Source organism: Arvicola amphibius, chromosome 9 (genome assembly GCF_903992535.2).
Source record: "Arvicola amphibius chromosome 9, mArvAmp1.2, whole genome shotgun sequence".
NCBI lineage: Eukaryota > Metazoa > Chordata > Mammalia > Rodentia > Cricetidae > Arvicola > Arvicola amphibius.
In genome coordinates this window covers 34234144-34246247 of record NC_052055.2, presented here as the reverse complement: position 1 = coordinate 34246247, position 12104 = coordinate 34234144, and the positions used below count along the sequence as shown (strand labels likewise).

Below are 12104 nucleotides of genomic sequence, written 5' to 3'. Positions count from 1 at the left end.
CCATGTTTTATCACAGAAAAGGATAGCAGACCAAGACAACCTGGATTTCCACTCCCGCCAGGGCCAGGGCAGACAACACTCAGCTACAACCCCTTCTCGTATATTTTTGCTTGTGAGCCTCATTCTTCAAAGCTGAGCCATTTCTCTCCAGCCCCAATATAGGCTTTTCAAATTTCCTAATGGTTGCTTTGGGAAATGGGGAGAACTGTGAGTGGGCAGGAGAGAATTTGGGGTGTGTGTGTGTGTGTGTGTGTGTGTGTGTGTGTGTGATGGAAATGTCTGGTTTGCAGAGGACTTTGGGTGTCATGTGGCTGACAGAATTTGCTGTGGAATGGCTCACCCATTTCACTAAGTAAGATTTTTACCTCTGATATCACAGTGCACTGTTGACTAGCCAATAGCACACAGGCTAGGGTCTCAGGGGGACGATGCAGATGTCCACAGCTCCTTTGGAAGCCCTTCAAGAAGGCAAAATGGGAGGGAGGTCTGGAGGGAAGGAAGATACCCGGCTAACAGAGACTGTGGTGCTGGGCTTGTGGGGGCTGCTTATTCAATTCTTCCAACTTCTTCTGGGCCTAAAGTCTTCCAAAATAAAACACTTAGGTTCAAGGATGGATCATTCAACATGAAGAGGCTCCACTGGTCATGGGCACACTTATAATCCCAGCACAGGGGAGGTGGAGACAGGAGGATTCCTGAAGCCCCATGGCTACCAGGCTAGCCTGTTTGGTGAGCTGAAGAGGCAGCAAGGCAGCTTGGAGTGGCTGCCGTGAGAGAGTCCTACATGGTAGACATTTAGGCCAACAGAGATTTATTCTCATTCTCTCGTTCAGTTCAAAGCTAGAGGGTAGGTTTTGTTGTTCTAAAAGGGCCTTGTAAAAAGCAAGCAAGAGCGATACCCCTGAACCACGCTGAGGCTAGATCAGAAGGTTTCTGGATTTGTTTGTTTTCGAGCTAAGCTCTTGCCTGTAACCCAGGGTGGCCTGGAACTCATGATGTAGTCCAGGCTGGTCTTAACCTTATGGCAATCCTCCTGCTGTAGCCTTCCAAGTACTGGAGTTACAGGTGTGTGATATTGTACTCAGTCAAGGCTTGAAGTTTTAAATCAAGGTGTCAAGTCTCTGAGGGTCAAGAGAGGGTCTTCCCCACCATCCGGGCCTAGCTGCAGGCGTGACTTGTGGTCACATGACATCCTTACTATGTATCTCTTCTTCTGGTTCCTCTTGGGGGCATGTCACCGGGAAGCTTTAGGAAACAATGATTTCTTTATGTCATGGGTATGAGCCACTGCAATAGGACCAGCTTCTGCGACTCCTCCAAGCTCAGTCTCAGGGATCCGGGCAGCACTGACCAAAGCAGCAAGCTCTGCACGTGCCCAGCATCCCCTCACACCCCATCCCTGCCATCTGCTCTCTTCTCTCTGGTTCTGGGACTCCAGTTCTGGGCTGCTAATGACATAAAAAAATGGAACCTTGGCGCTGTCCCTGGTTCTGACTGGCAACTCCAATTTACCAGTCCTTTACATCAGAAAAAAGGTTGGAAGCCGGGCGGTGGTGGCACACGCCTTTAATCCCAGCACTCGGGAGGCAGAGGCAGGCGGATCTCTGTGAGTTCGAGGCCAGCCTGGTCTACAAGAGCTAGGTCCAGGACAGGCTCTAAAAAAGCTGCAGAGAAACCCTGTCTCGAAAAACCAAAAAAAAAAAAAAGGTTGGAGAGTTGGTTCAACAGTTGAGAGCACTTGTTGATTTTGTAGGGAACTGGGGTTCGAGTTCCATCACCCACTTTGCGTCTCACAATCATCGGTAACTCCAGTTTCAGGGAATCTGATGTTCTCTTCTTACCTCCATGGGCACACTTATTACCCCAGTTCAGGGGAAGTGGAGGCAGGACAATCTCTGAGGTGCGTTGGCTACCAGGCCAGGCTACTTGGGGAGGCCTCTCTGGAGCTCTCTCCTTCTCTCTCTTTCCTTGGCTTGCTTGGAACTCTCTATGCAGACCCAGCTGGCTTGGAGCTCACAGAGATCCACTCACCTCTGCCTCCTGAGTGTTGGGATTAAAGGTGTGTCCCACCATGCCCAGTCCAAGATGGAGAGCTTCTGATGAACCACACCCAGGTTGGCTGCTGCCCTCCACGAACATGAACACACACGTGCACCCCCACGTGAACATATACACACAACTGCAGATACACACCAAAAGTAAATAAGTAACTAAACAAACACTGGGCCATCAACACACAATCCTTTGTATGGTACTTAGCAGAGTGTCCCTGGCAGGGTCAAGATCCACTGTCCTTGCTAACCCACAGCCATAGGGACAGCAGTATGGGCCAGGTTAGGTTGGAAGAGGGTAGTCAAAGCCCACTCCCTGAGGGAGGGTGCCCAGGCTACAGGGGCCAGGTCACACCTTGGCAATTCATTTTTCATTTTTTTCAAAAAAAGCCCCCCCCCCTTTTCCGCTGCTAATCATGGCTACCATTGTTATTGCCTGCAAAAATCTTGATAGGGAAAACCAACAGACCGCAAGCACCAGGAGGAAGCCAAAGCAGCCTAGAAACCAGGTTGGGAATCTCGTCTCCCTGGCAACCAAGTCCAGCCTGGGGAGAGCAGGTCTCAGGCTCTCCATTTTCTGTGCTCCCGAGGGGCCACCCCTCCCCTCCTCACACATTATTCTTTATTCTTTCTAGCTTCCTCCTGTACCCTGCCCCCACCCCTGCTCATACATAAGCTAGTCCTTATCCACCTGCGTTTCCCTGTGTGGCAGGCAGATTGCCTTCAAATGCAGGGGCTTAAAACAGCAAATTCATTTCCTCTTGGTGCCTCTGCAGGAATCCAGGTGCTTTGCTGGGGACTCTAAACTGAGATCTCACGACAGGCTGGGGCTTCTGGCCCACCTGAAAGCTTGGATGAGGGGGGGTCTACTCCCAAACCCACTCGTGGGGTATTGACAGGCTCCACCCTTGTCACTTAAGCTTCTTCACGAGGTGGCTATACCAGGACCGACTGGGGCCATGTAAGTGCTAGCCATAGTCTTTGTGATTCACTCTTGAAGGTGCTGTCTTTGTTAAAAAGCAAGTTCATTTAGCTTGGGCCTAGGGAGGGGTGAGTGACATCACAGGATGCCTGAGGGTGGTGCCAGGTGTGTGTGGGGGTCTTCCCTGCAAGCCTATTTTACTTCCTCTCCTTGATACTGATATTTGGGGCCACAGGGACTTCCTACATGTCGGGACAGAAGTCTGTCAGAGGGTTTCATCTTGGGAATGGACTGGCTGTGCTCAGGAAAGACCCCCCCATGCCATGGTGGACCCCTCACAGCCTGTATGGAACTCCAGGGTCAGCAGAAGTCAGGCTTATGCTAGGACATGCAGAAATACTGTCCTGTCCCCTGCCTCACAAAGGGAGGCATGGGATAAGAAATGGATGAGCCAAAAGTGGTTGAAGATGGCCAGATCTGGGTGCTGCCCTGCCTTAACCCATCCTTTGACCCTTGTGGCTTTCTGCAGTGTGCAGCCTGAGCCACCCTCTGCTTCTTCCCATCTCTTTGTTTCCCCTCAGGGAAATTTGCCCACATTCTTATCTACATCCTTGGTGTCCTCTACTGTGCACACAACAGCCCAGGCTGCCTCCTGTTGGCCTGGCTGGCCCAGTCTACTTTCTTCCTCAGCACAGGAGCCCCACAGACATGAAGCATCATGCTGGCAGAGAGGCCGTGAGTGAGGACCAGCTGAGGGAAGGTACTGAGGGCAAGGCTATACTTGCTGGGTGCTCCTATATCTTAAAGCAGCCCTTAGCAATCCCATCCCTGCCGGTTGCTTTTTGTGAGCAGGGAAGGCCAGAATGGACTACAGGGGCCCTGACCATCATCTGTCACCCGTGTCCTACACTGCTCAGGATTCTCCAGAGACTGAATGGGTGTGTAAATATGCAGGGTTATTTTAAGGAGGGAGTTCACATGATTGCGGGGATTGACAGTTCTAACCCCTGCAGGTGGGTCAACAGGCAAGAGCCCAGAGGCAACCATGCCCAAAGCTAGAACTGGCAGGATTCCTACCTGTTCAGGCACCCTGAAGCTTCCCTTCTATTCAGACCTTCAGCTGATTAGACGTGCCCTGCCCACACTATGGAGTACTGTTTACTTAATCAAGATTCTTTTTTAAAATTGTTTTTATTGAGCTATATGTTTTTCTCCACTCCCCTCCCTTCTGCTACCCTCCCCTTCTACCCATGCTCCCAATTTACTCAGGATATCTTGTCCTTTTCTACTTCTCATGTAGATTAGATCCATGTATGTCTCTCTTAGGATCCTCTTTGTTGTCTAGGTTCTCTGGGATTGTGAATGGTAGGCTGGTTTGCTTTATGTCTAAAAAAGTGCATGAGTAGCCGGGCGGGGGGGGGTGGTGCACGCCTTTAATCCCAGCACTCGGGAGGCAGAGGCAGGCGGATCTCTGTGAGTTCGAGGCCAGCCTGGTCTACAAGAGCTAGTTCCAGGACAGGCTCTAAAAAAGCTGCAGAGAAACCCTGTCTCGAAAAAAAAAAAAAAAGACCCAAAAAAAGTGCATGAGTACATATGATATTTGTCTTTCTGGGTCTGGGTTACCTCACTTAATATGATGTTTTCTAGATCTATCCATTTGTCTGCAATTTTCAAGATGTCATTTTTTTCCACTGTGTAGTACTTCATTGTGTAAATGTACCACATTTTTCTTATCCGTTCTTTGGTCATCTATGTTGTTTCTAGGCTCTGTCTATGATAAACAATGCTGCTATGAACATAGTTGAGCACATGTCCTTGTGGTATATACTTAATAAAGATTTAAATGTTAATCTATGCTCTAGTGAGATGGGTCAGTGAGTAAAGGTTCTTGCTGCTAAGCCTTAAATTCAAGCTCTAGGACCCACATGATGGAAGGGGAGAACTGACTCCTATATGCTATCTTTTGGCCTCTGACATCTGCCCTGGTGTATAGCAATTTTTTTCCTAGATAAGCCTCCATTATGGAGGAAAGCTGGTTAAGACACAGGACTCAGGATATTGTAAAGGGAGAGGAAACTGTCGATCCTGTAGGGAAGTTCTTTAAATTCAGGAAATAAAAAACAACAAGGCCTCAGGAAGTCCCTGAAGCCAACTAGACTCACTAGGGTTCTTACCTAGCAAATGTATATAAGCAATGAGGGCCACTGGGACCACTCTGAGACCAACCAAACCACCTGAGAGAGACAGAGAGCAGCTGAGCTGCCTGGAAGAGACACTCTCCAACCTGTGGCTCTGCCTGCAGGTCATGCAGTGTGCCCTTGGTTTCTAGCCTTCTTGAACTTGTCGCCTATCCTAGGATGGGCTTTTGGCGATCCAGCTGTCTTTGAGTCATTTCTGTCCTGCAAGGAGTCCCCATATTCACTGAAATGACTAAAATCTGTTGGCTCAGCAAGTTGGACTTTGGTGGTATCTTGCTTGGTCTGCTGTGGTTCCCTATCTGGGGGTGACAGATAACTGCTCCTATCTCCCCTGTAATAATGTTTCACAACACACCCACAGTCATGGTGCAGCCCCCAAATACAAATAAGTAAGTACAATGTAATTAAGGTTAACCTGGCTGGATCAGGTGGCACCCATCTGGGCCACCTAGAGACTTGAGATTAGCATGGGCTACATAGTGAGACCCTAGGAATAAAGGAAACAAGAGAAAGGAAAAAGTATTGCCTGTTAAATGTTAATCTCGTCCAAAAACATCCTCAAAGACACACCCAGAATAATGTCTGACTTATCATCTGAGTACTATGGGCTAGCAAGATATCACATAAAATTAGTTATATACTCTCCAACAAGAATTTTCTCACAGTCCTCAGGGTACACTCCATGCCCTAAACTGTGGACCCCAAACCATGAAGGTTCTGATATCTCGCCTCCCATGCCATCTCCCTGTCGATTCCCAGGCTCTCTGTCTGTCCACCCCACCCTCATCTTGCCTTCCTTCCAGCCCTGCATCCATAGCATCTTTCCACTTCCAGCCTTCGCACGTGCTGCCTGCCTCACGTGTGGTCCCTTCCTTGAGAGCTGCCCGTGGTTGCCCTGGAAACCTTCCTCTGCATCCTGAGCATCTCTAAAGGAGTCTAAAGTTCATCGCTCACTTAGCTGCTTCTCAACAATGCAGGGTCTTGGATCCCCCACCTCAGAGCAGCCTCCTGTCTAGCACATGCTGCTGCCCAGGGCTCCAGCTGTCTAGAAGCCACATGGCAGATGTCTTTGTTTGTATAAGATGACTTAGATTTCTCTTCTTGTATGCCAGTTCTCTGCTCACTCTTGTATCTGGGCCTCCTTTCACCACCATGCTCCTTCTTGAGGTATCTTTTTACATGATTATTTAGTGAAGGGTGGTTAATGGTAAAACTCTCTGAATTTTATCTGACAAATGTTTATTTAAACTATAAAATAGCCTTCTAGTTGTGGTTGGGCATGCTTATAATCCCAGCCTTTGGAAAAGACAGAGGTATGGGGGATCAGGAGTTCAGGGCCAGACTTGGCTATATAGCAAGTTCAAAGCCAGACAGAATTACGTGAGAGCCTATCTTTATAAAAATAACACCCCAAATCTCCCCCCACACACAAAATAACAACAAACACAAAATAACCAACCAAAAACTTCAAGTCAGGATACTAGCTTTCTTGTTGCTCTGACAGAAACACCTCTATAATCAATTAAAGGAGGGAGGATACACTATGGCTCCCTGTCTCAGAGGTGTCTGTCTGTGTCCTTGGCACTGGGCTTTGGGCAGGACATCATGGCAGGAACATTTGATAGAGAGGCTTCACAGGACCTGCCACCAGTACTCATTTCTCCATCTCCATCCCCTAAAGTTTCCAGGAAAATCCCCGATAGTGCTACCAGCTGGAGACTGGCACTGGGGCGGGGGGGGGGGGGGAGTAAAAACCTTTGTCACCAAACGTAACAGTGTAGTGGTACCCACCTGGCACCTCAGAACTCCAGAGGCCGAGGTGGGAGGATAGTGGGTTAGAGGTCAGCTTGAGCTACTCAGCGTGACCATGAAACAAGAAAGCAAAAACAAAGGAAGTGTTACATTTGATTAATAACAGTTGTATTTTAGAGGTACCAGGAAACCTTTAGATACCAAATACATTGTAGAATAATTAAACGAAGGCAATCAACTTTTCATCCTCTCAAGTTTTCAGTGAAGACATTTAAAATGCTTTATCTTACTAATTTAAAAAAATACATTGTATTAACTATTTCCCTGGGCTGTGTAACAGATCTTAATGACTTACCCTCCTGTCTAAGGGACACTGTGTCTCTTGGTGCCTAGCACCTGGTCTTCACCATTCCTCAAATGAGATCCTGCACACATTCCCCTCCTCAGCATCCTGCCAACACTTGTGGTACCCATCTTTCTTGTAAACATCATCCTAATTGATGTCAGGCCACATTTCATTATGGCCTGACTAAGTGTTTCCCTGGTAACCAGGGATGTTCAGTATTTTTCTGCAAACCTGGAAACTGCCTGGATGCCTTCTTAAGCAGTGACTACTTAGAGTCTTTGTCGATTTTCAGTCAGGCTCTTTGATTTCTTGCTACTAAACTGTTTTTTAAACTTTTGGTTAGCTGAAAATTTGTTTTGCACTTAATTTTGGAAAAACAGTGCATAAAAGCCTGAGTTAGGAAGGTTTTTTTTTTTTCTGACACTATAAAGATACTATTTCATTCTCTTTGGTTTTGATTGTCCTGACACCAGATTCATTAAAATTATCACCTTCATTTTTTTAGATTTTCCTGTCTTAGGTGGTCTGCAATTTCACTATGCTCTGCTTAGATAAACTGCCATTTGTTATTTTATTTATTATACATTAGAATCTTCACCTACATTTACCATTCACCAGTTCTGGCTTATTTTAAATAGAATGTCTCCAAACACCGACTTTGAGATTTCAAATAGACTTTCCTTGGCTCTCTGCACACAATTTTTGGTAGTTCTTTATGTGTCTCAACTTGTGTTGCATTCCTGATTACTTCTGGGCAAGAGTTCTACCACTGAACTATAACCCTGGCCTTTCTTAATGATTTCTTTAGATTTGTCTTCCAGTTCATAAATTCCTTCTTCATCTGTGTCTAATTTGCTGGCCAACTCTGCTGAGTTTTTTTTTTGTTTGTTTTTTTAAGAACAACTTTGTTAAGATATAACATATTACATAACATACAATGCACTCTTTATTGGATACATTTCAGTGACTTGTAGTGTATTAACTACAAAATGAAATTTTAATCACTTCACTTATTAATAGTGTCCCAAACCAGTCATTCTCACTCCCTCCCTCCCCCATATTTGACTAATCCTTTTGTCTTTGTTGGATTTTTAAATTTTGGGCATTTCACATAAATAAAATGGCTTTTTTTGTTTTTGTTGTTTGTTTGCCTGGTTTGTTGTTGCTGTTCCTTCTTTCTTGGTGACTGGCTTCTTTTACTGATAATACTTCCAAGGTTTCCATTGATCTTTAATCATTTAAGTGAAGTTTCCAGATTTTCTTTCTTTCAGATAAACTTGCTGTTCAGCTTGTGGTTACATGGTCCTTCCTTAGCATGTCTTTTTTTTCCTCTCTTTTTTTAAAAATTGATTTTATTGAGCTATACATTTTTCTGTGCTCCCCTCCCTTCCTCTCCCCTCCCCTTCAGCCCTCTCCCATGGTTCTCATGATCCCAATTTACTCAGGATATCTTGTTTTTTTCTACTTCCCATGTAGATTAGATCCATGTATGTCTCTCCTAGGGTCCTCATTGTTGTCTAGGTTCTCTGGTATCTTTAGCACATCTTAATAAGCACATTATCTTTGTGGTCTAAGATCTCTGTGTAACTCTTTGATCTCCGTGTAACTCTGGTTTACTAGCATTGGAGGTAAATCTAGACAGGCCATCGGCTTTTCCAAGTGGTGGTCTTGATGAACGGGGTTCACGGACCATTCACTCGCCGGCCCGCAGCCAGCTCTCTGCATTTCCACAGAAAGCACCTAGACGCCTCACCAGCCCCCTCTACTCTGCAAGAATCCATACTAAGGCTCATTCTCCGACCTACACAGGTTCTGCCCACACCTGTCTCTGTCCAGCAGACTGGCTCTGGACTCCATTATGGTATCGACTCGTTTGAAGAGAATTGTGTAGGAACTAATTCTTACCCTCTGCACTCTCTTCATCTAGATCCTTTCTTCAAAACGCCTAGTCCCTCTCTTTGTCAGCACTCTGGACTACTCAAGTGCTCAGGATGTTTGGTCTCATTATTGGCATGTCACCTAGGGACTGGTGTGGCACTGGGCAGGAGGCTCTATAACTGTGTGTTCCCCTTACCTGTAACTCAGCACCCAGACAGCAAGGTGATGTGCACTACACTGAAGTAATGCATATGCGGTTTAGAATAAGGAAAACAGGACACTATGCGCTCAAACTGACAGTCCAGGCTGCCACTTCTGGTAAGGATCTGATATAGTGACAGTCATTTGTCTGGTGTAAGGTTCGTGGGCAGAGCAGGCAGAAACCAAGGTTTGCCTAGGGATAAAAAGGAGCAATGGTAGCTGTGGTTTACGCAGAGCCCAGGAGAGATAGAAGGACCAGGTGGAGCGCGAGGTGCGAATCTGGCCAACCCAGACCAGGATTGTCACCTTCTGGGTGTGGGTGTGGTTGGTGACAAAAGTCCCTGGGGCTGAGTTGCTGGTGGGCATCGTGGGCGCTCTTAGGAGTGTAACTGACTGGAACAATCGGAAGCAAGGTGGGGATTGGAGAGGGAGGAGCCCCAAGGCTGGGCGTCTGAACCCCATGACCGACCACTATTTCCCTCCTTCGCTGCGTCTTTGTGCATTTCGCCTCCTTTAGCAGCCAATGCTCTTCCGAGAATCTGCAAGGGGACCACGGCCAAGCAGAGGGGAAGGATCCTCCCACGCCGGGTAGGGAGGTGGGTAGGGGTGGGAGGCAGCTGCTGCGGGAGTGGGAGGCCTAGAGGGGGCGTTGGCGCGGGCGAAGGGTGCAAAGGCCGGGTAGAGCGACCTGCTGCTTGGCCTCCAGCCCCGGGCATCCCCGCCCCGCTCGTCTCCCCACCGCGCACGCGGCCCCCGCCCCGGCTCCGCCCCGCCCCTCGCGCGGGGTCCGCGTCTGCGGCTGCGTTCCCCGAAAGACGAAGCTGCACCCCGGTTCCGGTCCGCAGGGAGACCGAAGGGCATCGCTTTCCGCGCCGCGACCGCTGCTGATCCCGGAGTGCTGACACCCCAGGGATGTGAGTGCGCCCCCAACCCTGAGGCCCACACTCCACGCCCCGCTTCCCGGTGAGCGCCGAGGCGCGCACACAGGGACCAGGGGAGGGGACTCGGCGCGGGGTTCCCGGCCCCCCAGCCCAGGGGTGGGGACAAGGACGGGGACGCGGCGTGCATCCCTCCCTCGCCGGCAGGTAAGGTGCGCTTCCTCCTCCCGCCTTTCCTGTCCGGACGCACCTACAGCTCCCTGGGGAGAGAAGACACCCTCCTCACGCAGGTGCAGGGCGAAGGTTGTGGGGACCTCTGGGCGGCCACCTCACTAGAGAGGGCAAATTTCTCTTCCCTGGCGGGGAGACGGTGATGGTGGATGCTCTGGGTAATGGGTTGGGGGTGGGGCATCTCAGGCTCCTGGAAGGACATCCCCCCACTTCCCCGTGATTCCTGGGGAATGGTCGTTTCCTGGGTCCGAAAACAGAGGGGTCCTTGATGTTGGGTCCTCTGATTGAGGCTATTCCCCTCCAGGCCTGCCCCCCAGAGGACTCCTGTCTGCAGCCCCCGCTTCTCTCTCAGGCTCTCTCAGAGCATGCTGCCTGTGGCCATGAAGAGCCTCGGCCTGGCACTGCTGGCCTTGCTGCTGTGCCCCTCGCCGGGTGAGTCGGGGGCCCGAGGGGAAGGGTCCCATATGAGTGGACCACCACCCATATCTCAGCTCCAGCTACCGTGGCTCTCCCCCACCCGAAGGCATCCAGCGCCTTTCCACCGGGCTTCTGGTACTACGTAGAGGTCCCTCATTCTCAGAGGTCCAACGGGCTTCCTATTAAGTCGGGTGGGACTTTCCTGTCTTGGAAACCTCCCATCTTTGAGGGTACTGTGTGGAGAAGTAAGAGAATGGGGGAGGGAGGATGTGCAGATTTAGCCACAGGGTCAGCCTAGAAACCCTTTGGTCGGGTCTTGTGGGAGTGGAAGTCGTCTATGGGCATGGGTCTGCCATAACAGCTGCAGCAGGTTGGGGAAAAGGGGGTGCAGGGTCTGGCTGTTCAGGCCTGGGTTCCTCTGGTCATCCCCCTCCCCGTGCCCTGCCTAGCCTATGGCCTGTGGTGCCAGGACTGCACCCTGGCCAATTCCAGCCATTGCGCCCCGAAGCAGTGCCAGCCGACTGATACCGTTTGTGCCAGCGTGCGGATTACTGACCCCAGCAGCAGTAAGACTGGACCTGGTAAGGGCGCGGGGGCTACTGAAAGGTAACTGTGGGGAGAGGTCAGAGGTGTCCCATTAATTCCTCTTGCCTGGGACAAGAGCATGAGTTTGAGGCAAGACGACACTGGCTTGCTCCTCCCTGGCTCCAAGTCCGAAACTGATCTTTAGGACCCCGGGTCCTGGGGGGGAGGGACAGCGCTCAGATGGAGATGGACCTCAGCATCATGCCTTATTCTTTCCCCCCAGGCAGGAAGGATCATTCTGTGAACAAGATGTGCGCGTCCTCCTGCGAATTCGTTAAGCGGCACTTTTTCTCAGACTATCTGATGGGGTTCATTAACTCTGGAATCTTAAAAGTCGACGTGGACTGCTGCGAGAAAGATCTTTGCAATGGGGCGCCAGCAGTGGGGCGTAGCCCCTGGGCCCTGGCTGGGGGGCTCCTGCTGAGCCTGGGGCCTGCTCTCCTCTGGGCTCAGCCCTGAGGCCCCTCCCTCCCTCCTGCAGGGCCTTGGAGCTTGTCCCCTGAGCCAGTTGCTGCCCCGTCCCCAGCCTGGCCTGGCTAGGGTTGGGACAGCAAGAGCTTGGCAACAAGGTCTGTGGCTCTCAACCTCCCTAGATGTGAGCCTTCTCCGTTTCCCCACCAGCTCCATATCCCGGGCAGCTGGACA

General features: G+C 49.8%; 1 protein-coding gene across 5 annotated transcripts in view; it reads left to right on the top strand.

The window, feature by feature from the left end:
• The window catches only part of Ly6h (lymphocyte antigen 6 family member H), a 27418-nt gene extending 15314 nt beyond the window's left edge, over positions 1-12104 (top strand). Inside the window, exons 1-5 of one of the 5 annotated variants that reach the window (XM_042055699.1) lie at positions 9826-9936; positions 10194-10262; positions 10762-10889; positions 11324-11455; positions 11683-12104. In XM_042055699.1, the coding sequence (XP_041911633.1) occupies positions 10261-10262; positions 10762-10889; positions 11324-11455; positions 11683-11918 (498 nt within the window). In that variant the 5' untranslated portion in view covers positions 9826-9936; positions 10194-10260 and the 3' untranslated portion in view covers positions 11919-12104. Of the gene's footprint in view, positions 1-9825; positions 9937-10124; positions 10312-10761; positions 10890-11323; positions 11456-11682 lie in introns of those variants that run through there. The other 4 variants (XM_038343023.1, XM_038343022.1, XM_038343024.1 and 1 more) reach the window with 4 other exon arrangements.